Here is a 25059-nt window from a genome sequence, read left to right as displayed (position 1 = left end):
ATCGCCGATGAGATGAGGAGGTGAGCGGGGCACCAGGGTGTAATGAGGTGGAGCGCTGGGGTGACCCTGGGGGGGCCCACTTGCAGAACCTTAGCCTGGTGGAGTGTTGAGAGCAAGACCAAAGGGAATGATGGACGGAGTGTTGAACATTGCAAGCACTCACCCCCTGTCAACTGATCTGGGTTTAATCCATCATCATTCTTTAGATCACTCTGCCACCCAGGTTCAGACATGGCCATATGCAAATCAGTCTGACCCTGTGCCTCATGGGAACACTCCAGCCCGAACTGCCAAGCCACGTCTTCCCTGGACCAGAAACAAGCATCCTAGGACCGGTTTCTGGCTAATCAGCTGTCATCAGCCAGGCTAGCTTGAATCCAGTGCCAAAGTGAGCAAGGGACCCATGTCTGGGCATACCCTGCCAACTTAGGTTGAACAATGCAAAACCAAAGGGGATGATGAACGTAGTGTTGAACATTGCAAGCACTCACCCCCAGTCAACTGATCTGGGTTTAATCCGTCATCACTCTTTAGCTCACTCCGCCACCCCAGTTCAGACATGGCCATATGCAAATCAGTCTGATCCTGTGCCTCATGGGAACAGTCCAGCCCAAACTGCCAAGCCATGTCTTCCCTGGACAGGAAACAAGCATCCTGGGACCGGTTTCTGGCTAATCAGCCGTCATAAGCCAGGCTATATGATGGATTAAACCCAGATCAGTTGACTGGGGGAGAGTGTTTGCAATGTTCAACACTCCGTCCATCATCCCCTTTGGTTTTGCTTTGGTAGAGTGTTGAGGCCTGGACCGACACGGGAGGGACCAGGCAAGGGCAGTGCCTGACTTCAAAATGGTACCCAGGGAATGACTAATCTACCAATACAGGGTACACCAGAAGCGCGAATGACTGGCAGGGGGAAGGATTCCCACGCAGCTGTTCTCCAGTATAATCCCTACCAAGAGAGTCAAACGATAGTCAGTGGAGTGCCACACTGTCTCAGGCCTGCTTATTCTGAATAGCAAAACACACAAGACCCCCAGTCACAGATCTGGGTTTAATCCATCGTTACTTTGCTCACCAAGCCACCCCAGTTCAGACATGGCCATATGCAAATCAGCCTTGACCCTGTGCCTCATGGGAACAGTCCAGTCCGAATTGCCAAGTCATGTCTTCCCTGGACCGGAATCAAGCATCCTAGGACCAGTTTCTGGCATTCAGACGTCTTCAGCCAGGATAGCTTGACTCCAGTGGCTTAGTGAGCACGGAACCCACGTCTGGGCATACCCTTCCCACATAGGGTGAACAGCAAAACACACAAGATGATGGATGGAATGTTGCATAATGGCAAAACATTCACCCCCAGTCACAGATCTGGGTTTAATCCATCGTTATTTTGCTCACCAAGCCACCCCAGTTCAGACATGGACATATGCAAATCAGTCTTGACCCTGTGCCTCATGGGAACAGTCCAGCCCGAATTGCCAAACCATGTCTTCCCTGGACTGGAATCAAGCATCCTAGGACCAGTTTCTGGCTATCAGCCGTCTTCAGCCAGGATAGCTTGACTCCAGTGGCTTAGTGAGCACGGGACCCACGTCTGGGCATACCCTTCCCACATAGGGTGAACAGCAAAACACACAAGATGATGCATGGAATGTTGCACAATGGCAAAACATTCACCCCCAGTCACAGATCTGGGTTTCATCCATTGTTATTTTGCTCACCAAGCCATCCCAGTTCAGACATGGCCATATGAAAATTAGTCTTGACCCTGTGCCTCATGGAAACAGTCCAGCCCGAATTGCAAAGCCATGAATGCCTGACCTTAAGATGGATTCCCCAGCCTGACTCATGAAAGCACTAACGCCGGCCTAGCTACAGCCCGGTAAAAAGCCACTGCCTTTCTCAAATCTACACGAGGTGCCCACAAGCCAGATGGGGAGTATTGCACCCTGCGGAAATGGCTCACACCGCAGCCCCTATGCCACCAAAAAAAGTATCGAATAAGGTCTCGAACTACTTCGCTTCTGCTGAAAAGGGTCCAGCACACGATGAAGGGGGGCAGACTACCACAATGGTGCTCATTAGAGAAGATCTAGTGGTCGCACTGAGAGACTATAAAACAGAATTATGTGCTGAGATTAAGCATGACCTACAGACCTCTCTGGACCAATGGAAGGCGTACCTCTCTGGCCGCATTTCAACTCTCCAGCAAGATGTAGACGCCATAGAGACCAGCCGCAAGCACTTGATACCCGCACGTCAAAGTTGCAGGAAAAGCAGTACGATTTCCAGACACAACTCCATCAGGTCCTCATGAAAGCAAAATACCTAGAAAATAGATCCAGACGGGAGAACATTTGAATTTGGGACCTGGAGGAAGGCGCAGAGGGGCCAGACTTGCGAGCCTTTGTGGAGGGTCTCTTCGCTGAGATACTGAGCCAATGCCAATTGAAGATTGAGATCGACAGGGTACATTGAGTGGGGAAACAACAGATGAGAGAGCTGAGATGCACATGAGACGCACTCTTTTAAGATGAAGGAAGCGATCCTGCAGGCGGCATGGACAACAGAGGAGACCTCCTGCCAAGGCTAAAAATGCATGCTCTTCCAGGATCTGGCACTCTCCACGCTGGTATGTAGACAGCAACTACGTCCAATAACAATGAAACTGGGAGAAGACAACATCCGCTATAGATGGACATTTCCCTTTGGACTCGCTTTCGAATTCAACAACAAACCAAGACACATCATGGATCTGGATGAGGGTCTAAGCATTCTGGGACTACCGATTCCGGACAAGGTTGTCAGTCACAGCCCTACCACAGGATTAGAGGCAACACAAAAAGCTGAAAGACAGTGGCACACGGTCTTCAAAGGCAAACCTAGCTCAAAATGAAGGCAGCATAGCGATACAGGATCTCCACGAGAAAGGACGCCCTCTTTAACTCTGTTGTTGCACCACGTCGATACACGTGCAAAAGGAGAGTTCCTACACTACCATCGCGAAGATCTTGCTGCGGTGAACTCCGGTTCACACCACTCCCAGGGGTTATTTTCTGCATGAAGCAACCGGCCGTCGAGGTTTTGACGCCCGTTACCATTTGGTTCTTCTTCAAATTTGAATTTGTTAAGAGCCCGTTGGCTCTGCAGCGTAAGGTTTCTAAGGGTCAAGACTATATTTTTCATTTTGAGGGGAGAGGGTACCTGGTGGTGGTTCAGGGAGCCAATCGGTCATTTCAGGCGTGATGGGAATGCAGGCATTCAATCCAGAGCATATGGGCATATGGGAGAGGGATGGGCGGGATAGATGGCAAGAGTCATGGAGGGTAGTCTTGAGAGGCACAAAAGACAAACATCTATAAAATGGTTTCCTTAGCCTCCTGGAATATGAAAGGCTTAAATTTGCCCCTTAAACAGCAGAAAGTCTGGAAATATCTTGCTGACCACCAGGTCGATGTGGTAGCGTTGCAGGAAATGTACCTTATAAAGACCAAATAAGTTAGACTCCGTCATAGAAGCTATACCTTAATTTCTAGATCATCTGCCAACTCCAAACAGACAGGGGTTTCACTTCTATTTCATAGTGCGGCAAAATTTTAACCTGAGGCCATAACGACAGACAAGAAAGGTAGGACAATTATGGTGAAGGGGAAACTGAGAGGTATACTTTGCACACTCATCTCCACTTACGCTCCCAACACGGGACAGGCGCTATTTTTGACCTCCCTCTTAGATCTGATAAGTGAATTTGCAAAGAAACCTGTGGTGCTTATGGGAGATTTTAACCTAACGTGGCACGTCGAATTAGACAGTACACACCCACACAGGGCAGCTACTAGCAACTTTCCAAAGGGAATCAAGCAGAAAATGCAGGCCCCGGATCTGAAAGATGCATGGCGAACACTTTATCCCACTACTAAAGATTTTCTTTTTTCTCACACGTCCATTTGACCTACTCTAGGCTAGACTACATATTTGTAAGGCACTTTACAGGCAGCAAAGATGCTCCCAATTACGATTTCGTATCACAGCCTAGTAACTATCAGCCTCCCATGGGGATGCAATGGGCAAGCCACTCAAAGATGGTATTTCCCAATCTCAGTAACTAGGGACAGGATACTGCGGGACGAGTTAAGAGCCTCCATTTCGGAATACTTCGAACAAAACCAACCCCAGGCCACATCACCTCAGAATAACTGGGATGCTTTTATAGCAGTCCTCAGAGGCAAATGTATTCAATTGAATTCAACACTAAATAAACGAAGGGCTAAGGAACAAGAAGAGCTGGAGAAGGAACTAAAGAAGGTCGAGAAGGCACCATCCAGAGTATTGCAGCGCCAGCTTAGTGCACTGAAGGGGAAGATCAAGGCGATTTATACGAACAGGGCTGAATACACACTATTGCGACTCAGGTATCCTATGCCCAGGGGGGAAAAGTGGCCTCCCACTTATCTAGACAGCTGCAGGAAAAAATGGAGCGAGAATACATAGGGCCATACAGTACATGAATGGTCTACTAACTCACTCAGACGAGACCAAAGCCTGCATCTTTGGAAAGTTCTATAGGGACCTTTACACTGGCTCATCTCCAGATACATCTAGGCAACAACAATACCTAAACTCTCTAGAACTCCCCACATCTCGCCTGCTGAGAGGGATCGATTAAACAAGCCTATCACAGCCAAAGAAGTGAGACAGGCAATCGCGAAGCTTAATATCCCCAAAGCCCATGGACCTGATGGCCTGACGGCACACTTTTATACAATCTATGCAGCGGAGCTTCTCCCATACCTTACAGTATAGTTTAATGCTATAGCAGAAGATTCCATGGGGTCGACCTCTATGGCTGAGGCAGTGGCTACGGTTACCCCTAAACCAGGGCAAAATCCCCAGAGTTGCACCTCATATAGGCCTATTGCGCTGTTAAACCTAGACGCCAAAATCTTCTCCACCCTGATCAATCCGGCTTCATAAAAGGCAGGCAGACACTTGACAACATACGGAGGACAATACACCTAACTGAAAAGGTTTCCAAATGTAATATTCCAGGGATATTAGTGGGTTTGCACGCAGAGAAGGCCTTTGATAGGGTGGATTGGTCGTTTCTCTTCCTTACCATGCAAAAGATCGGTTACGGGGACAGGTTACTTGTTATGGTTAGAACTACTATCAGCATCCACACTCAAGAGTTCAGGTCAATGACGCTTCTTCACTCCCATTCAAGTTAAGCAGGGGCACGAGGTAAGGTGCCCACTCTCCCCCCTCTTATTCGCCCTTAGCATCAAACCCTTAGCTACCCAATTTAGAGCGAACCCAGAAATTAAGGGCATTCTCTTTGGGGGTGCAGAACACAAGTTCTTGCTTTTCGTGGATGATATCTTGATGACACTCATAGATCCAGGTCCCTCACTTCAGGCACTACAAGTAGAATTGTGTAAATTTGAAGGGGTGGCAGGCTTTAAAGTCAATTTATCTAAATCCTATATTCTAAACCTAACAGTTTCTAAGAGAGAGGCCCTGCAGCTCCGGCGGCAGACCTCCCTTCAGTGGGCTAGACGTTCCCTGCAATATTTAGGCATTTAGATTGAAGACCTGTTTAAAGCGAATTATCCCACATTACTGTCCCAAATCTAGCAAGAGCTTAAACGCTGGAAACCGCTACACATTTCCTGGCTCGGGCGGATAAATGCCATTAAAATGACACATCTCCCCAAGTTACTCTATCTGTTCCAGGCACTCCCAGTCGACTTAGACCGCGATTTATTACCAAGGCTTCGCTGCCTTGTTACTAAATTCATATGACAGGGGGCAGGGCGTGTCTTCCGTTCCATGTCTTACGACGACCCAAGAAGGAGGGGGGGTGGTGCTCCCAGATTTCTCACTATATTACAAAGCATCACAACTAAGAGTGATGGTAGAGTGGTCAATGAGAGAGTCCAACAAACACTGGCTCCACATGGATAGGGCGATATTGGGAATGTTGATTTGGGATGTGCTCCGGAAACAGAAGAAAGACAGACCGGCTAATGCATACATCAGCACCCTGACAAGTACCACTCTCAAGGTCTGGGAGGAGGTTACGAAGGACGAGAGATGGACTACCTTCCCCTCATCTTACACACCTATCCACTTTAACCTAGATTTACCCCCAGCTATGAGGGAAGGCCCATTTGACGGGTGGCGGGAGGTGAGATGCTTGATGGTCTCAGATTTGTTCCACAACTTTGATATGCTAACCTTTGCGAGTTGCCAAAGGGAATTTCAGGTTGCGAGTAGCAAGCATTTCTACTACCTTCAACTCAAACATTGGGTATCCCAATCACAGATAAGGGACGCCACAGCCAGAGAGCGTACACAGATAGAATAATGGATACTTAGGGCGGGATCAGCGAAGGGGGCGATCTCGCGCTCTACTCAATGTTACTATCAACAGTTCACTAACCAACACAAATGCCAGTACTGAGTTTGTTTGACAATTGTTTTTGAAAACAGAGTCCAATGTAAACTTATCACTGGTCTCAATGAAAGGTGAATTTCTCAAAATTCTTTTATTTTTAAACCTTATATTTTCAAATACAATAAATACAGTCACAACAACCTAACTTCCCAATAAACAAGATACCACCCTAACATGTATTATTAGAAAAATGCATTACTTCCTTTCTGACAACCCACACTTTCAATGCGTTCTCACATCCGTTTCACATTCACCACCAATTCATCACCCACCACACAGATTCATCCAGAAGCCCATGGGAGCACCCAAATGTGGTATCACCGCATTGTCTCGCGGCACTTGACTTCCCGGAATTGCGACGACGATCTTCGGACGACGTACTGAAGCAAGGACAGCGTTTCCCTGCTGCCATCAGGGTGCAACCGGGCGGAGCAACCTGCGGCTCGAACTTAGATTGAGTCTTTTTCCTGCCAGCAGCTGTTTCTACTGTAACACTCCTTGACACACGCTTGACTTCACAAGAGTGGCTGGGACATCATTTTGGATACTACTATTATTCGCCTGCTGTGAAGAAATTTGCCGTTAGAACCAGATGCACCGCAAGAGTAGCTGCGTAGCTTAAATAAGATTTGGATGGTCCTAAGGAGAACCCTGATAATTATAGGGTTCGAAACGCGTCAACCTTGCCCCCTCCCAAAGTCAAGCAAACACAATCCAACTTAAGTGGTTGTTGATAATGCACAGAGAGTCTGGTGTTTATCAGTGTTGATTATTTCATAGTGCATTACAATTGAGTCCTACATTTGCGTTGTGCGAGTACGGGGTGCGCTGTAGCCCTCCTTCGGGGGGAGCCCCCTTTTGTTCTACAATTTTAAATTTGATTTGTTAGTGTATTATTGGCTCTCCCTTTTTTTTCTGAGTAGGGTCAAGGCCCTTGGTTGTTCCTTGACTATCAACAGTTCAGGCACCACAAGCATGCTACCAATCATCGGGGAAAAGTAGTGGGGAGGGACATTGCAGAAGGGGACTGGCGTCACATATGGTTGGACATTTCCAAGCATAATCACTCAGTGGCATCAAGGGAAGCTCACTACAAGGCCCTGTTTGATTGGTACCTATACCCCTCTATACTCAAAAAGATTTTTCCGGACACATTTGAGGTATGCTGATGAGGTTGTGGACTTCTTGGGGATTTCCGTCACATATGGTGGGGCTGTCCTGCAATTTGAGCTTTTTGGGAAGAGATTTTATCACACATTAAAGACATGCTGGGATACCCCATACCAACATCTATAAAGGGACTACTATTGGGCGTTAGAGACCCTGACCTTGAGCACCAGATTAGGGTGGACAAGGCTATCCTATGGGGGTGTCTTGGGGCAGCCAAAACCACGATAGCGGCAGCCTGGAAAAAAAAGGATGCATCTGCTCTGGCGCTATGGCACTCACAACGCTGGAGAATCCTCATCGTAAAAAGAATAGCGGGTATCTTTAGAGCCGAATACAAAAACTTTGAATACAAATGGAGCCTGTTGATTACTTTCCTGTCCCAGGGTCTCCCATCGGCGGTATGTACCGCCTCCATGAGAGCTATGCACCTCTTTCTGTTTTAAGCTGACTAACGTCCAGTCCTGTTTTAGCGCCCCAAAATGTAAAGGATGGCAAGATATCTATGAGAACATGTAATGCCCCTCTATACGGCACAAACCTGATTGTCCAAACGCTTACCTTCGACATTACACCACCACCAGGGAGGGGGGAGGGAAGGGCGGGTTATGGGGGTTCTTTTGTTTATTAGAATTGTTTGGGGTGCATCCCCCAATGTTGGGCTTGGTAAAATGGCAATGCGTGACGATGGTGAGGGGACTTTCCAAGGTCAGAAACAGAACCTGTATTAAATGGTCATACACACAGGAAGTCCTGTATAATTTGCAATGTCTTATATTTCATGCAGAAATCATGTTGAATAAAAAGATCTTTGAGAAAAAACAATAAAGGGTTTGAAGAAACCTTCTACTCCAAAAGCCAATCTATGTTTAATAATTGCCAATTCTTAATGAATATGTCTGAATCAGATATAAATGATATGCTACGAAATGGAACCTATAATTCAACACAATTCTCTGTTGATGGTTTAGCCTTATGGCCTTACAATTGTAAAACATGCAGGGAGCGTTTCCTTTTCAACACTCCTGGACCTAAAATCAATTGTCCTGTTCCCTGTTACAATACAAAAACACCTGTGGTAGTTACTACATATAGTGTACGTAAGCTATGCCAATGACCGTTAGAACACTCCAGTCTTTCAGCTGTGGAAGAACACTTTCCCTCAATTAATGAAAATATGGAATTTTTGGACTTTCTTCTGGGGCCACGTCTTCAAGGAAACAAAAGATTTCTTGCCACGGGAATATATGCCATATTCAATTATTTGTTTACAATTAATTATGCCATCTACAATTATAATTTTCTATAAAAGAGCTGCATAAAAATTAGGCTCATAGATCTAGAAAACATGAAAACAGTTTTTAAAGTTATCGACAATAGATTGCACACGCTATCTCAAAAAAGGAGAACTGAAATTGTTACAACTTGGGCAGGCTCAGTTAAGAGTGACTATACAACTAACTGGCAGATGCATCAACATAGCCTTTTGCTATTCCTAAATAGCGATTTTTAAGGAATCGCTATTTAGGAATAGCAAAAGCCTATGCATGTAGGAATCGCTATTAAAATAGCGATTCTTAAACATTCCTTAATTGCTACTCGCAAATTGCTAGTCGCAATTAAGGAATGCTGTACCATTCATTCCTATGGGCCTACAGCGCCATAGGAATGAATAAGAGATTGCATGAGCAATTTGTGAGTACCAGTAGCTACTCGCAAATTGCTCATGCAATTTCAAGGGTGCAAGGGTGTCAAAATGACACCCTGTTGCACCCCTGAAATTGATCTCTACACACATGTTGCACACACACATGCCCTAAGGGCATGTGTGTGCGCAACATGAAACTTTAAAAAATGCACAAAAGTGCTTTTTTCAAAGTTTTAGCAAATTACCATGAAGTTCAACTTCATGGTAATTTGCTACTCCTATTAGCGAATTCGCAATTTTTTTTTACTTTCATGCATTGCATTTAAGGAATCTCAATTTGAGATTCCTTAAATGCAATCGCAATTTAAGGAATCTCAATTTAGAGATTCCTTAAATTGCGATTTTTGCATTTGGGATGATGCATCCCAAATGCAAAAATACCCGGAGCAAAGGGGCAGATTCTGAGAATCTGCCCCTTTGCTCCCGGTATTTACTTTGATGCATATGCCTGTAAATTGGGCATTAAAAACACTTAGATCAGGTATTGTGCCTTGGCAACTTCTTAATAAAACAGCCTTATTTGAACCATATAATTTGAAACTCACTCAAAAAACAATGGCCAAGAAGGTATCCACATGAACTTTACTAAGCACAGAGCAAGTTGAAGATGCCCACCCACCAGGACCTTTACCCTGCTTACTTCCCTAGACAGCTGAGACCTAGCTACTTTTGTCTGATGCCCGTTGGAGCTACCTCTCGAGGTAAAGGGGAGATGGACTTTGGACTCCCTTCTTGATCATCACCTACCCAGCTGGACTTTGGACAAATGCACCAGCGATTCTCCTGACCGTATCTCCCCCCCTTTCCCTTCCCCCTCCCCTCACCCCTCTCCGCTCCTACTCTTTCCAGCTTCTGTGCTTTGTCCTCACCTGCCCTTGCCCTTTGTCCCCACCCGGTTTTTCTGTGAACTTCTTCCCTCACCACTTGAGACGAACTATTATGTCTGATGCCCAATGGAGCTACCTGGTTTAGCTAAAGGGGAGATGGGCCATGGATTCCCTCCTTGGTCGTCACCTACCCAGTCGGTCTTTAGACAGACTTCCTTTCGTCTCTCCTGTTGTCTCTTCCCTTATCCTCCCTTTCTCACCTCCCCTTCCCCCTCCACTACTTTTCTCTCTCCTTTCTCTCCTCTCCTAATGTATTGCTTATTTTTTTATGTAATGTGTAATTGTTGATCTTTTTCTGTTACATTGTTGAATCTCATGTAAAGCGCTCTGATACCTGCGGGTCTAGCCAGCGCTATATAAAACTCTTTAAATAAAATAAATAAATAATGCACCATTTACAGTCAGTGACACGCCACCTATTACCTGGTTAAAACATGGTATGATTTCTTTACCCTTAATTGTTCCTTTTCATGACTATCAAAAATATATATCAATTGGTTGGTATGAAATTATGCACAATTTGCAACTGTTCCATTCATGGAAATTCCCTTTCACCCACATCTGTTTAAATTAAAATGAAGATGATCCTGTATATATCAGTACACCAAATTGCAGAAAGTCCCTTGGACGCTCTCTTCTGTGTGACACCATATCATTGCACAAACTGTGTAGCACTTTAATGCCACGGTTAAGCTGTATTTTATCTGTTACCCCCTTGCATTTATCCCCATATACCATGAACTTTTGGATCACAGCTAGTTTGTTTTTAACAAAGTTGAGGGTTGGAACCTGGCCCCCCATACCTGGTAGCGGTTTCAGAAACAATGTAGTGTTGTGGAAGGACCTTATACCCTCCACCTATAAATGTTATTAGGAACTTCCCTTGGCCTAGTATAAGCCTGAAATCTATGAGTGTTGGCAATTTGAACAAACTATTGTCTGCTCTCTTACAAAAAGAAACTCCTTTGACTTCAACAGTTGAAGTTTATCATCTGCTAATAGCCAGAACTGCTTCGGAAATTCAGCGGCTGTTACACACACAATACCCGATGCATATTGCAGATATCGTTCAAATTATAATTAATTCATCTGTGTTAGAAATGGGGTTCTCCAGTTGGCAGAGGTAGGTACCTTTGTCCAAATAGGAAGCCTTCTTCCTAGTCAGGATAAGGGAGAGACACTCCTAAAATAACCCCTGCTCACCCCCTTGGTAGCTTGGCACGAGCATCTTAGAGGCAGTGTGTAAAGCATTTTCACATAACCAACACTAATACAGTGTAAGCACTACAAAAGGACACCACACCAATTTAGAAAAATATCCAATATTTTTATATACTCAAGACAAGACCAAAAAGGATAAAAATCCACAATACAGTACTTAGAAATCTTCAGTTGTCAAAATAACCTTGAAAAAACGTTCCTTGAAGTCGATAGCTCCCTCTGGGGCTATCACGACGTCGTGAACAAATCCGAACAGTTCTGGCTGACCGCGGAGTCGCGGGCCAGCTACTGTGTCGGGGAGACCCGCAAAACAGTACCTTTAGAAATGCAGGGCGTTGGCTACCTCTGGTTGACCTTCCGAAAGCACGGTGTCCGCAGGCGTCTATTCCGGAGGTCGGTGCAGGAGTCGTCGGGCCCTCGAAGTCACTCGCGTTGTAGATTGAACTCCTTGTGGTCGATGTCAGGAGCGCTTGCTTCTGGAGGCATTGGGTGCTGCAGTGCGAAGTGCAGTGGTGTGATGTGCTATGCCCTCAAGTTGCGGTGCGAGCAGCGGCTCGGTGGCGGCAGCAGATGGCGTCGTCAGTGAGACCAGAGTCATAGTGACAAGTGATGCGGGGCGAAGTGATGCAGTGCTCGGCGCGATGCTGGCAGGTCACGCAGTCGATGGCGCCAGCGTGGCACGGCCATGCCTGCGGAATGGGATGAGGGCGGTGTATCGTATAACTTAACGAGCGATGCCCTCAAACCACAGTGCAGGCAGCAGAGTTGATTTAAGCATGGAGCGGCATCGTCTGGGATACCAAGGCAGCGTCGTGAAGCGAGGTGATGTGGTGCACACAGGGTGCGGTGTGAGAAGTAGCTTAGTGGCGGCGTCAGCAGGCTTAGTCGGTGAGACCAGGGTCGCGGTGCGGCGGTGCCCTCTGCGGTGCCTTCAGGACACAGAGTCGGCAGCAGTGTTGTAAACGGCGTCGGGTTGATTTTTCTTCTGTTGCAGTACAAACAAAACAGTCCCCAGTGCTGAGGGCAGAAGAACTTGACGTCTTTGCTGTTCCTGAGACTTCTTGAACAGGGGGCAAGCTCTACCTCAAGCCTTTGGAGGAACTCACAAGACTAGATTGCCGAAAGTCCAGTCCAGTCCTTTCATTGCCCAAGACAGAAGCAGCCACTGCAGGCCAACACAGCAAAGCACACAGCAAAGTGGTAGTTCAGCCTCACTGCTTCTCCAGCTCTTCTTCTTGGTAGTCTTCTTGGTCCAAAAGAGTTCTAAAGTTCAGGGATTTGGGCCTCACTTTTTATAGCCCTAAATCCTTTGCCCTCTCAGGTAGGGAGTGTCTATGTCCTGCCAGCACCAGTTCTGCCCTCTCTGGTGTGGCTTCCTGGCAGGAGGTGGAGACAACATTGTCAAAGGCAGACCGGGCCCATTCAGGTGAAAGGAAATCTCCTCCCCCTCCTCTAAACGCAGCCAAGTTCTATTCAGCCCTTTCCTAACCCACCTAGACTATCTGGAGCCATGGCTTCTCCCCAGCTCCTGTCATCCAGACACTCAATCCACAACCCCAGCAGAGGCCTACTGGATGGCTGAGCAAGAAAATATCTACTTTCTAAAAGTGGTATTTTCAAAAACACAGAATGTAAAAATCACTTTCAATAAAAGATGCATCTTTAGATTCTGAGTTCAGGCGTACTAAACTTTATTTTTCTACCTAGTTCCCAGGGCCAGTTATGTTTATAAGATATTATAAACAAACTCCCCATTCTGTCCAATGGGAAGAGGTAGCCTTGCAATAGTGAGAAACAAAATTGGCAGTAATTCACTATCAGAACATGCCACATACACCAGGGCATGTCCTACCTTTCACATACACTACAGCCTGCCCACAGAGGTACCTTGGGCCTACCTTAGGGCTGACTAACTTATAAGAAAAGGGAAGGCTAGGGCCTGTCAAGTGGGTACAGTTGCCAAGTCGACATGGCAGTCCCAGACTGCACTAAGGCTCTGCGATGGCAGGCCAGAGTTACATTTACAGGCTGTTCGTGTGGGCGGCACAATCCAGTGCTGCAGCCCACTAACAGCATTTGATTTACAGGCCCTGACACACTCAGTGCACTTTACTAGGAACTGACACGTAAATCAAATACGCCAATCATGGAAACACAAATGCATAACACAATTTACAACAGAAGCACTTGCACTTTAACATGATCTGAAGTGAGAAGGTGCACAGAGACACTAATCCAGCAATAACAGAGTCAAAACCGGGAGGTCAGAAAGTAAAAACTCAGGGAAAACACGAAAAAAGATGCCAAGTCTAACTATCTGTAACAACTGGTGTTGTGCTTCTTTTTGAGAACATTGGATCTGGTCTGGTGACTGGATTTAAAGCAGTATTTGGACTGATTCAGTCATCTTTTCATTCGCTGTTCTCCAGCCGTTTTGGAGGACTTCAAATCATATAATCATGCTAATTGACTGTGGTAAAAAAAAAGAAAGAAGCCCTGCGAATCGTGAACAATGCGGCGGAGAAGTTACCACCAAAGGCCAAAATTAAATCTAAACCTAAGCAAAAATGGGCGATAACACCCCAGGGATCTTAAGGGGTGAAAATAACCCCACTATCCCAAAGTCACAAGACCTTGAGACACTATTTAAAAGACTCCATGGCATAATGGCCCGTATAGAAAGACGCCTAATGTCAGAGATAAAACTGATGCAGAAAGATATGGCCTTTCTAACGGAAATGGGTATCGAAATTCTACCCTCCAAATCTTTGAACAAAGTTACCAGTATCACCAAACCAACTAAGTCTATCCCCAAGCCGACGGAAAACTTTAGAGAAAATAGGGGCCAAACTATCAACTGCCCTAATAATCAAAGCCAGGACACTTTTGCTGTAAAGGACACATCGACACCACAAATCCCACCCTGTCTAAGGCCATATAAAGCCGATATCCCACCCTCCACAAGGGAGCAGCAAAATATACAATTACCCAGGACCAACTGAACCAAAGAAGATATAACATACAGGGGACAATAAATCTCACCCCACAGGTGACTCCATATGTTATTATTTTAAATAAAATGCCAAAATCAGTGGTAAATCAGAAGGAAACATATGAGTCCCTAAAAAAATCAAGTAGTTTATTGGTTTTCTGTCAACGCTAATGTTGGGGTGAATATACTGCAAGAAACCATCATTATGATTAGGAGAGTGAATTGGGTGGGCAAATCCAGAAAAAACATGTTGGGGGGGTTGTAGTATTGTAAACTTTTGGGATCGCGAATTGGTGGGTGATTTGTTGAATGTTTTATTGAATGATGATACTGGGTACTCACCTGAAAATGTAATCATATAATGGCTGTCCCACTGAGATATTTTGATAGGCCTAGTCATAGCAATGCTTAAGCAAACATGAGTCAACGCTTACCTCAACCCATACCTCTGCACAATAGATATGCAGCATTAAGAAGATGCAGTGAAATAGATTGACTTAGTAAGGGCTCGGCCAGGCAATCTGACATGAAAACGGATTACACCATTTATAAGAGTGTGGTAGCGGTAGATGTTAACACGATTGCACAAAAGGAGGTAAACTTATTGGATGGCACCCTGGATAGTAACGAGGGTGATGTTGATCTATGTAATTTTGTGATGTTTTTAGAATCTGATGATTTAATAGTACCATTGCAAAAAGGTGATTTGGATAAACATATGAATAGCAATATTGTTAATATTCCCATTTGTAATACAAGGAAAGCTGGTCCTGGTATACACCAAAGTGAATCCCTAAACCTCATGACATGGAATGTCGCAGGGATTAAAAATAAAATTAATGATGAGGCTTGGCTGAAAACGCTAGATGGGTGTGCTTTACTTCTCCTTCAAGAAACATGGTCCACTGAACCTTTTTTTGTAAATGGTTATCAAACTGTTTGTACAAATGCTAGCCCATCTAGGATGGGACGAGCTAAAGGAGGCCTAGCTACCTTAATCGCTACCACATCACACATGATTTTAAAGAAAACACTTATATCATCATAATATTATCAGTTTTTGCTTCTGCACTCAAAAGGAAAGCAGGTTGTCATTGTAATACATTTTTATAATAATTTATTTGACAAATCAAAGAGTAAAGTAATTGGGCTACTTGAAAAAGATTTGGATCACTTCCTTGAGGGGGTAGGTGGTGACTATGTACTAATATGGGCAGGGGATTTTAACTGTGTTAAATGTATCTATGAAGTGAGGGAGCCCTGCGGATATTGCGACCATCTAGGAGACAGGATACCCACTTCTCCCACTATCTATATGGGGGATCTATTAATAATGTGGTGCATAAATATGATCTGGTGATCTTGGAACCCACCTATGTGGGAGGGGAAACTAACTTACAAACATTTGTAGGAGCAAGGTCATCTTCAAATATAGACCACTTTATTGTTTCAGAAAACTGTAGCGAACTGGTTGAAAAAGTACTGATTAACATCAGCCTATTCAGTGACCATCATCCCTTAACAGTATCATTGTTAACCACTCCTTTTTTAAAGATAATACAACAGTAAATATTGATACTGTGGTTCCCCCGGAAGACTGGGTTGCTCATTTTGAAGGCATTTTTAACCCAGACGGTGCAAAAATAAGTGAGAATACAAAAGGAAATGTTATATTGGTTGAACTCTCAATTCTTTACCAATATCGCCAGAAGAGATTAAATTAGCTTTACTAAAATGTGTGAATGGTAAAGCTGCAGGCCCGGATGGGGTACCCATAGATGTTTTTAAGTATAAAATAGATTTCTGGATACCTGTTTTAACGAATGTTTTTAATGCCACTATTGGAAGCTTTTTTCCGGCTACCTGTGTTGAAAGAATCATTGTACCGATTTTCAAAAAAGGGGATAGAGGAAAGGCCAATTGCTACCGCCCAATATCTCTTCTCGACTCCACATCAAAATTGACGGGCCACATGATGCTGGAAAGACTCGAAAATTGGGCCAACGAGGAAAAAATACTGACTGATGTACAGTATGCTTTCAGAAGAGGTATTGGGATGGTAGAACAATGTTTAAATGTTAATAATAGAGAAGTATACTTTAGCAAAGGAAAGGGCGCTGCACCTCTGTTTCATTGACCTCACTAGTGCCTTCGATTTAGTCAACCATAGCAAACTATGGCAAACACTGAAAGGGTTAGGGGCCCCCCTGATATAATCACATACTTATCACATACCTATACTCATTTAACATCTAGGGTACTGTTTGGAAAGAGGGGGAAATGCACACCTGATTTCAGGGTAAAAAGTGGCATAAGACAGGGTTGCGTATTAGCGCCCCTTCTGTTTTCCCTTTATGTTAGCAATGTAGTACCCCTTTTTACAAAACCTTAGTGTAGATGCCCTGAAAGTTGGGACTCGCTCAACCCCCGTACTGCTTTATGCATACGACGCTGTCCTTATATCAAGGACACTGAATGGCTTACAAAACCTTATAGAAAACTTTGCTCTGTACATGACAAATAAAGATCTGAAATTAAATCTGAAGAAAACCTTTGTAATGACATGCGGGAGCAAAAAGCCTAAAAACAAACAACATCACGTAGGTGAAGTTTTAATTAACAGAGTCTCATCTTTCTCTTATTTGGGGTTGCTTTTTAATAAGAACGGTACATGGAACACCCACATCGAACTATGTAATATGAAATTTTTAAGATCAATAGAGAGCATTTTTAGATTTTCTGCGAAAATAGGTAATAAACCCATCCGTGAAATCTTTGTGCTTTACCGGAGAAAAAGTATCTCAGGGGTCTGGAATGGAGCTGCTATTTGGGGTAGGTCTAACATCGCCTCACTACAGACCTAAAAAAATTAATTTGTAAAAAGATTATTGGCAGACCCCGGTGCGACTGCAAATTATACAATCCATAAAGAACTATCCGTTCCGTATATTAGTGATACAATAAATGTTGCCGGTCTCACCTTTTGGTACGGTGTCTGGTCGAAGGACGAAACAAAATTCACAAAAGAATTAATCATGGATTGTCTAGCTCTAGATCAGAGTAAGAAGATACCAATTCCTGGAGTATATTCACAATATCTTAAAATACTATAAAGTTGACATTGATGGGAGAGACCCCCTTTCTATACAGGAGATTAGTAAACAGGAACTTAAGCTTAAATATTTAAAAATAATGGAAAATGAAAGAGAACAGTCTGTTGGTTAAAAAGATACCGTCATGTCATACTGTGATCGACCGCTTGTGAGGGGCCTACAGCTGTACTTAACATTGGTGAAAAACGTACAACAGAGATTTTACCTTACAAGGCTAAGGATGGGTACTCTACACAATTTAGTTGCTTTCCCTAGAATGGAAAAATGGTGCCATAAATTTTCAAACTGCCCATGTGATGGAAAATCTATGCAATCAACAATGCACTTTATTCTTTTTTGTAACTTTTATAAGGATATCCGGAAATCAGTTTTAAAACCTCTTTTTTTATCGAATAAGCTTTTTAATTATAAATATGCTTTTAACTTTGTATGTAGTCTAGAAAATGTGAAAGTTATAGGTTCTGTTACTCGTTTTATACAACTTGCAGTTAGGAAACGAATAGATTACTCACATCTAGATGCATTGATATATGAAGACTTAGATGATTATCCTTAGTACCGTCTCTTTTAACTATGTATTCCTTGTTAAGATGTTCACTTTGTACTTTAGGTTTTATTATGTACTTTTTGCACCAGCACTTTATCTCCCATGATCGAATGTAATATCCCTTGATTAGCCTGTAATGCCCTAGTTCCTTTAGACCTCAAAGAGTGATTAATGATGGTTTCATAGATTTTAAAATATTTTATCAAATATTTTATCAATGTCTTCCAAAAATGATTTTCTCTGTATCTGTATTTAAGTGAATTAGACCGACAATGTAAATATAGGATTGTTTTTTTTTATTTCAGTATGCTTTTATGGTGAGATTGGTTGCACAGAATAAAGCTGATTTTGATTTGATTTGATTTGAGTGTGGTATCATTATCTTTCTTCTGGTCTCCCATTGAAATAAAAAACATGCAGTACAGTATCCAGATGAACAAAGCTACAGAGAGACTCTAGCACGCTACAAGGGACATGTTTGGCCATTTAAACTTAGAGAACACTAGATGCTCACATTTTGCAAAATAAACCAAACCTGTGTTCTGGTGCATAAACTGTCCGACTGGCATTGTCTTGGACTTGCACTTGGAACAACCTCCAGTGGCTTAGCTTAATACAGAAAAGGTCATTCAACCTCTACATGAGCACCAGAAACAATGTGGAGCAATACACCAGTCCCTTATTCAGGATGACAGCTATGACAGAGCAAAATCACCAGTAGCACTTTTTGTCACCGTTTTGATTAATGGCTTGACTCGTTATTATCCTTTGAGCCCTCTGGAAAGGAGCCGCCAACAACACCGAGTGCCCCAGACGAGTAACCAATAGCTGGTCTTTCAAACCTACAGACTGTTAACTATGATCATGCTCTGTATGGATTCCGCCAAGACCACACATATGATGCGAGTACACCCGATGATGTTGATGTGTCCTCTGACTACATAGCCTGTACAAACTATGGACTCGGAAGAAAACCTTTTTTCTTTTTTAATAGACTCTTTTCATTATTGCATTTAACGCACATTTTTAATCCGCCCCATTTAATTTTATCACCGGTATGTTTATTCTGATTCATGCATAAAACTCTTGGGAATTCCTCAGCCAAAGTGACAATCTGTGCTGTCAACAGATTCAGTCCCCCTCCTTTAGGTGCCACCCTGTTGATTCAGAAAAGGATCTGATTACCTGGTTGTCTGTTCAAACAACTACATTGGAACCCTTCAACTGGACAGTGAAAGTCTGCATCTCCATCCAAACCGCTGAAAATTCCCTCTAATTGGATGAGTATTAACTTTCCTCCCTCAATTATTTCCTCTTCCTCTCCCGATCTCCCAATGTCACTCCCCAGTACCACAACATGGCATCTATGGTGAAAAGTTGTGAGGGTAGAAGATGGAGTGGGACCGTCTTCCAGGTGGAAAATACCCACTGGACTTAAGGGTTCTGAGCCCGCCACCCCATTGTGCGTCTTACCCCGGCTGCTGCAGCTTCCAGGGCGCACACACAATTGTTTTGCTGAGGTTTGCTGGGCTGCATTGGAGATGGGGCCTCAAGGATAGTCTTACAAAGTATTGTTGAAGTCCACAAAAAAGTGGAATTGGGGATTTAGAGTGCACTGGGGATGGGGCCAGAGGAGGTGGTAATAAAAATGTTGTTGCCATTTCCCCTTTAAGTAAATAAATACAAATTACAACGCACACACCTTAAATGGGAAAAATGCAGCTTAAAGTGATCAGTGGAAAATACAATGCTTTAGGTTATGAAAGTTCATCAGTCAATGTAATGTTATGTTATGTTATGTTATGTTAATATTTTTTATAAAAGGCGCGCAGCTGCCCCAGCCAAGGGGCGTCCCGGCGCCTGATCAGGTACCACAACATAACAAATCGGTGCTGGGAAAGACAGGAGGGGATCATTCAACAGTTGGAAACAAAAAAGTTTTTATGGCACGCCTGAAGGTAGTGAGACTATTCAAGGCTCGAATGTGGACGGGGAGAGAATTCCACAATCCTGCCGCTAATACTTTAAAGGAGCGACCTCCCATCCTACTAAGTCTGAACCGTGTGTTAACCGCCAGATGGAGAGATTCCGATCTGAGGGACCGCGTAGGGACATAGGGGGAGACAAGCTTAGCGAGGGCTGGAGGAGAAGAAAACTTCAAGATCTTAAATGTCAGGCAGAGAGCCTTAAATTTAATTCTCTGTCTGACCGGCAGCCAGTGGAGAGAAGTCAAAACTGCAGAGACAGAACACCGTCTAGGAAGGCCAACGATGGCACGTGCCGCGGCATTCTGCACCCTTTGCAGTCTAGTGGCTTCTGCCTGATTCACTCCAAGCAGCAGCGCACTCCCATAGTCCAGCCGCGAGAGGATGGAGGCTTGGACCACCAGTTGCCGAGTAGGGGGGTCGAAGAATTTGAGGACCGGTCTCAGCCCTCGCAGAATACCATAGCAGGTAGCTGCAACCTTCTTCGTATGGCTGGTGAAGGAGAGTGTAGGATCCAGCCAAACCCCCAAGTTCTTAACTTCGGCAGCTGGAATGGGAGTCACCCCCAATTCTGGAGGCCACCACTGATCTCCCCAGAGCTCCGCCTGTTTTCCTAAAACCAGGACCTCGGTTTTTTTGGCATTTAGCTGCAAACAATTTGCTCGCATCCAATTTGCCACGGCTATGAGTCCCGCACGGAAACTGGGAGCGTTCACCTCGGGATCACCGCTGAGTGTCACCGCCAGCTGCGTGTCGTCGGCATACGATGTCATGGTAAGGCCACATTGCCTGACGACTGCAGCCAGCGGTTTCACATATAGGTTGAACAGGGTGGGGCTCAACGCAGAACCCTGCGGAACCCCCAGCCCCAGCGGATGGAACGAGGACTGACCAGGTGGAATAGCCACTTTAAAAAACCGGTCCAAGAGGAAAGACCGAAACCAGTGGAGAGCGGACCCCTCAATTCCCACCTCCTCCAACCGCCGCATCAGGATATCATGAGACACCGTATCAAACGCGGCGCTCAGATCTAACAAAAGGAGCGCCGCTGTTTGGCCAGCATCTAGCACCGTTCGCAAGTGCTCGATCATAAAGAGCAGTGCGGTTTCGGTGCTGTGTTGTGCCCGAAAACCCTTCTGAGTCTCGTCTAGAATGTTATTACGAGAAAGGTGAGCAGACAGAATGGAGTTCACATGTGCCTCAGTAACCTTAGCGGGCCAGGGCAGAAGGGAGATGGGACGATAGTTTTCTGGTAATAGGGGGTCCAGATTAGCCTTCTTTAAAATTGGGCTAACCACTGCCTGCTTCCAGGAAAAGGGGACCACACCCGAAGTAAGCGATAAGTTGATCAGATCTAATATAGGCTCACGACATCGGGGGGGGAAGAAGTTTAAATAGCTCTGGCTTCAACGTATCTAATGGAGATCCAGATTTAATTTTGAGGCTCAGAGTATCAAAAGCCTCATCAGACATTACTAAATAAACAACAAAAAAGCCAAATTCTGGAATTGTTTTTACAAAGAGCGCTGCTTTGATTGAAGCAAAAACAACTTATTTTTCATTAACACCATGAAGGTTTATTCATAATTGCAACATGATCATTTTTCTTATTAGCACACTATTTGTCGTGCTTAGAAAATACAACATACAAAATGCACAACTGACTTTATATACAATATATACAAGAATATACAATTTCAAGCATACTTAACCATTCATTCATGCACACTCCTTACCAAACAGTGAAAACAATAATAAGAAATACAAAAACAATGCGTCCAAACATCGGTTAGTAAATCAGTCCTAAATATTTCTTTTCATATTTTGACGGTTTGTTGCAGCTTGTGATTGTCACAAGCACTCTCGTAAAGCCAAATCAATACAAAACAAGATTAGGGGTCACCAGACGTTGGACTGAAAGGTGGTCGACGCGTTTCAAACCCCTATCATTAGGGTGGGGTTCTCCTCAGGACCGAATGGTTCTTCATCCAATAGTCACAGCACAATCGATAACAGGCAGTGAAGTATCCCAGAGGTATGGTATTTCCCAACAAACGTGATTACAGCCGCCGCTGTGGTGCAACTGGCTGCTCGCAAATGATTATCTTAAGCGTCTGCTCCTTTCCAGTGTGAGCAAACAGGGCATAAATCCTTCTCCTTTGGCGGTTTGGCAGATGGAAACCGCTAGAGTCCTCGATCAGACATTACTGGCAGGGAGGACAGGGTGTCATGAACCGTAGCCGTCACACCAGTTTGCTCAGTATCAGGCACAGATGACGTAAATCCTCGATAGATTGCCTGCACTTTCTCCACGAAAAAGGATGCCAAACTTTCACAGTGAGAGTCCGTGCAGATTTCCACCGAGGTGGCCCGTTTCCCCATAAGGTCTTTAAGAACCTTGAAAATTAATTTAGATGGATTGGGGTTATTCTGGAACTCAAAGGCGTAGTAGGCGGCTCGAGTTTGACAGATTGTCCTGTGGTAGATCTTAAGCTGAGCGAAATACAGAGATTTCAAGGTAGAATCAAAGGATTTCCTCCACGCCCTCTCAGCTTGCCGACACGCTCTCTTAAGATCGGCAAGAGTGTCATTATACCAAGGGCTGGGAACTTTCGCGTGACATTTCGACCAGCGCATCGGTATAAGAGAGTCAAGGGCGGCTAAGATCCAATTACAAAATTGCTCATATCCTTGTTCCACATTCAGCAAAATGCCCAGGGGCTGCGCCTCCAAGATCTTAAAGAACTCCTCCAGTTTGAGCTTATGCCAATTTCTTTTAAGGATCAGTCTGTCCACAGGTTTGAATTGAGGGTCAGCTATAAAACATGAAACTTTAACCAACAGATGATCAGTCCAACCTACCACCATCGGGTCGGAAGCCGTAGCTCGCTCCAGTGTGGTAAAAAAGGGGTCAAGGATGTGACCACCTGTGTGGGTGGGAGAGGTAACAAGTTGGTTCAGTTGCATGGCTTCAAGGTCCGCTAGGAAGGTATTAATAGGTGCTAATGACCTCAGGTCAAGATGAATATTGAGGTCGCCTACGATGTTAAAATTAGCACATTTTGAAGCTAAAGAGCTAACCACAACGACAAGAGCAGCCTTGAAGACTGTGTCATTCCCTGGCGGGCGGTAAATAAGCATACCGCTAAGAGTGAACTGATGACTGAAAGCTACCTTAAAGGAGGCGCTCTCACACGCTGGTAAGTCAAGAGCTTTCCATTCAGCCGGGAAGCAAGATTTTATCGCCATGGCTATGCCAACCCCTCTAGAAGTGCGGTTAAGGGTGAATACTGTATAATTAGGAGGGAATGCTAGATTGATTATTGCCGTGTCGGCATCCTGAAGCCAGGTCTCAGTGATAAAGATGAGGTCAGGAGAGTCCTTTTCGATCATATCACGTAAGGACTGATGGTGCTTGACCAACGATCTCACGTTCAGACTCCATATGCTAAGTGCACGCTCCGAGATATTAATACGTGTACTGGGGGCATTCCCTACCACTAGGCGCACCCCGGAGGGTGTATCAAGTGAAAAGCTCCCACAAGAACAGTCATAGGGGCCCGATAGCGGGTGCATAGGATCATGACCACACCCCGCGAGCTTCTCTCTAATGGAAAGAAGAGTGGCGCGATTGTACCTGAGCGTCGTGCAGCTCTGCATGGTGGTGAAAAAACTAAGAAGATTAAAAAGAGTAAGTGCCACAGTCCTGACCCCGCGCCCGCTTCCCCACGCTTCCTCAACGCGGACGAGCGCAGACGGGCAGGACTCTGGCACGACTACGGCTAAGCGACGGCGTCCCACTGCGCGATCCCGCTGCGCGGGAGAGGACGACTTTAAGTAGGCGTCGCAATCAAGAGCTACGAGCGTCGGGACGCTCCAAGATGGCGCCCGCCTAACTCTCCACTCACCCAAGCCAAGATGGCGCCCGCAGGAGTCCAACCCCGGGACCCGGACCCGCCAAACAGCGGTGCGCTTTCCACAATTAAGTGCAAGTAAGTGGGCAAATACCCAGGCACAGTGAAGCTAAAAGCAGGGGATAATCCAAGCAAATAACGAAAATATCAGAAAGGTAAGTTTAAAAACAGAGCGCACTAGCAGCGCGACCTGTGCTAATGCAGCACCTAATCGGAGTAATGAGCAAGCGAGTCCGCCTTAAGTAGGCGTCGCAATCAAGAGCTACGAGCGTCGGGACGCTCCAAGATGGCGCCCGCCTAACTCTCCACTCACCCAAGCCAAGATGGCGCCCGCAGGAGTCCAACCCCGGGACCCGGAGCCGCCAAACAGCGGTGCGCTTTCCACAATTAAGTGCAAGTAAGTGGGCAAATACCCAGGCACAGTGAAGCTAAAAGCAGGGGATAATCCAAGCAAATAACGAAAATATCAGAAAGGTAAGTTTAAAAACAGAGCGCACTAGCAGCGCGACCTGTGCTAATGCAGCACCTAATCGGAGTAATGAGCAAGCGAGTCCGCCTTAAGTAGGCGTCGCAATCAAGAGCTACGAGCGTCGAGACGCTCCAAGATGGCGCCCGCCTAACTCTCCACTCACCCAAGCCAAGATGGCGCCCGCAGGAGTCCAACCCCGGGACCCGGACCCGCCAAACAGCGGTGCGCTTTCCACAATTAAGTGCAAGTAAGTGGGCAAATACCCAGGCACAGTGAAGCTAAAAGCAGGGGATAATCCAAGCAAATAACGAAAATATCAGAAAGGTAAGTTTAAAAACAGAGCGCACTAGCAGCGCGACCTGTGCTAATGCAGCACCTAATTGGAGTAATGAGCAAGCGAGTCCGCCTTAAGTAGGCGTCGCAATCAAGAGCTACGAGCGTCGGGACGCTCCAAGATGGCGCCCGCCTAACTCTCCACTCACCCAAGCCAAGATGGCGCCCGCAGGAGTCCAACCCCGGGACCCGGACCCGCCAAACAGCGGTGCGCTTTCCACTGCAAATGTCTGTGCCATCATTGGGGAATCATGGTTGGTGCA

The 25059-nt window shown here is 45.2% G+C and overlaps 1 protein-coding gene across 1 annotated transcript; it reads right to left on the bottom strand.

Moving 5' to 3' along the window:
* Window positions 1-20474: 20474 nt before the first annotated feature.
* LOC144766843 (uncharacterized) lies at window positions 20475-24509 on the bottom strand. The gene is made up of 2 exons (XM_078650562.1): window positions 22289-24509; window positions 20475-21555 (listed from the first exon to the last, which is right to left on the bottom strand). The coding sequence occupies exons 1-2, from the start codon at window positions 23738-23740 to the stop codon at window positions 21553-21555; spliced, it is 1455 nt and encodes a 484-aa protein (XP_078506688.1). The 5' UTR covers window positions 23741-24509; the 3' UTR covers window positions 20475-21552.
* Window positions 24510-25059: the final 550 nt, after the last annotated feature.

The sequence above is a fragment of the Lissotriton helveticus genome, chromosome 7 (assembly GCF_964261635.1).
Source record: "Lissotriton helveticus chromosome 7, aLisHel1.1, whole genome shotgun sequence".
Lineage (NCBI taxonomy): Eukaryota > Metazoa > Chordata > Amphibia > Caudata > Salamandridae > Lissotriton > Lissotriton helveticus.
The sequence above is the reverse complement of the archived record's forward strand: the minus strand, read 5'-3'. Positions and strand labels throughout refer to the sequence as shown.

Excerpts from the sequence above, each read along its gene's own strand:
- LOC144766843 (XM_078650562.1), bottom strand. The coding sequence starts at position 23,740 with ATGCAGAGCTGCACGACGCTCAGGTACAATCGCGCCACTCTTCTTTCC.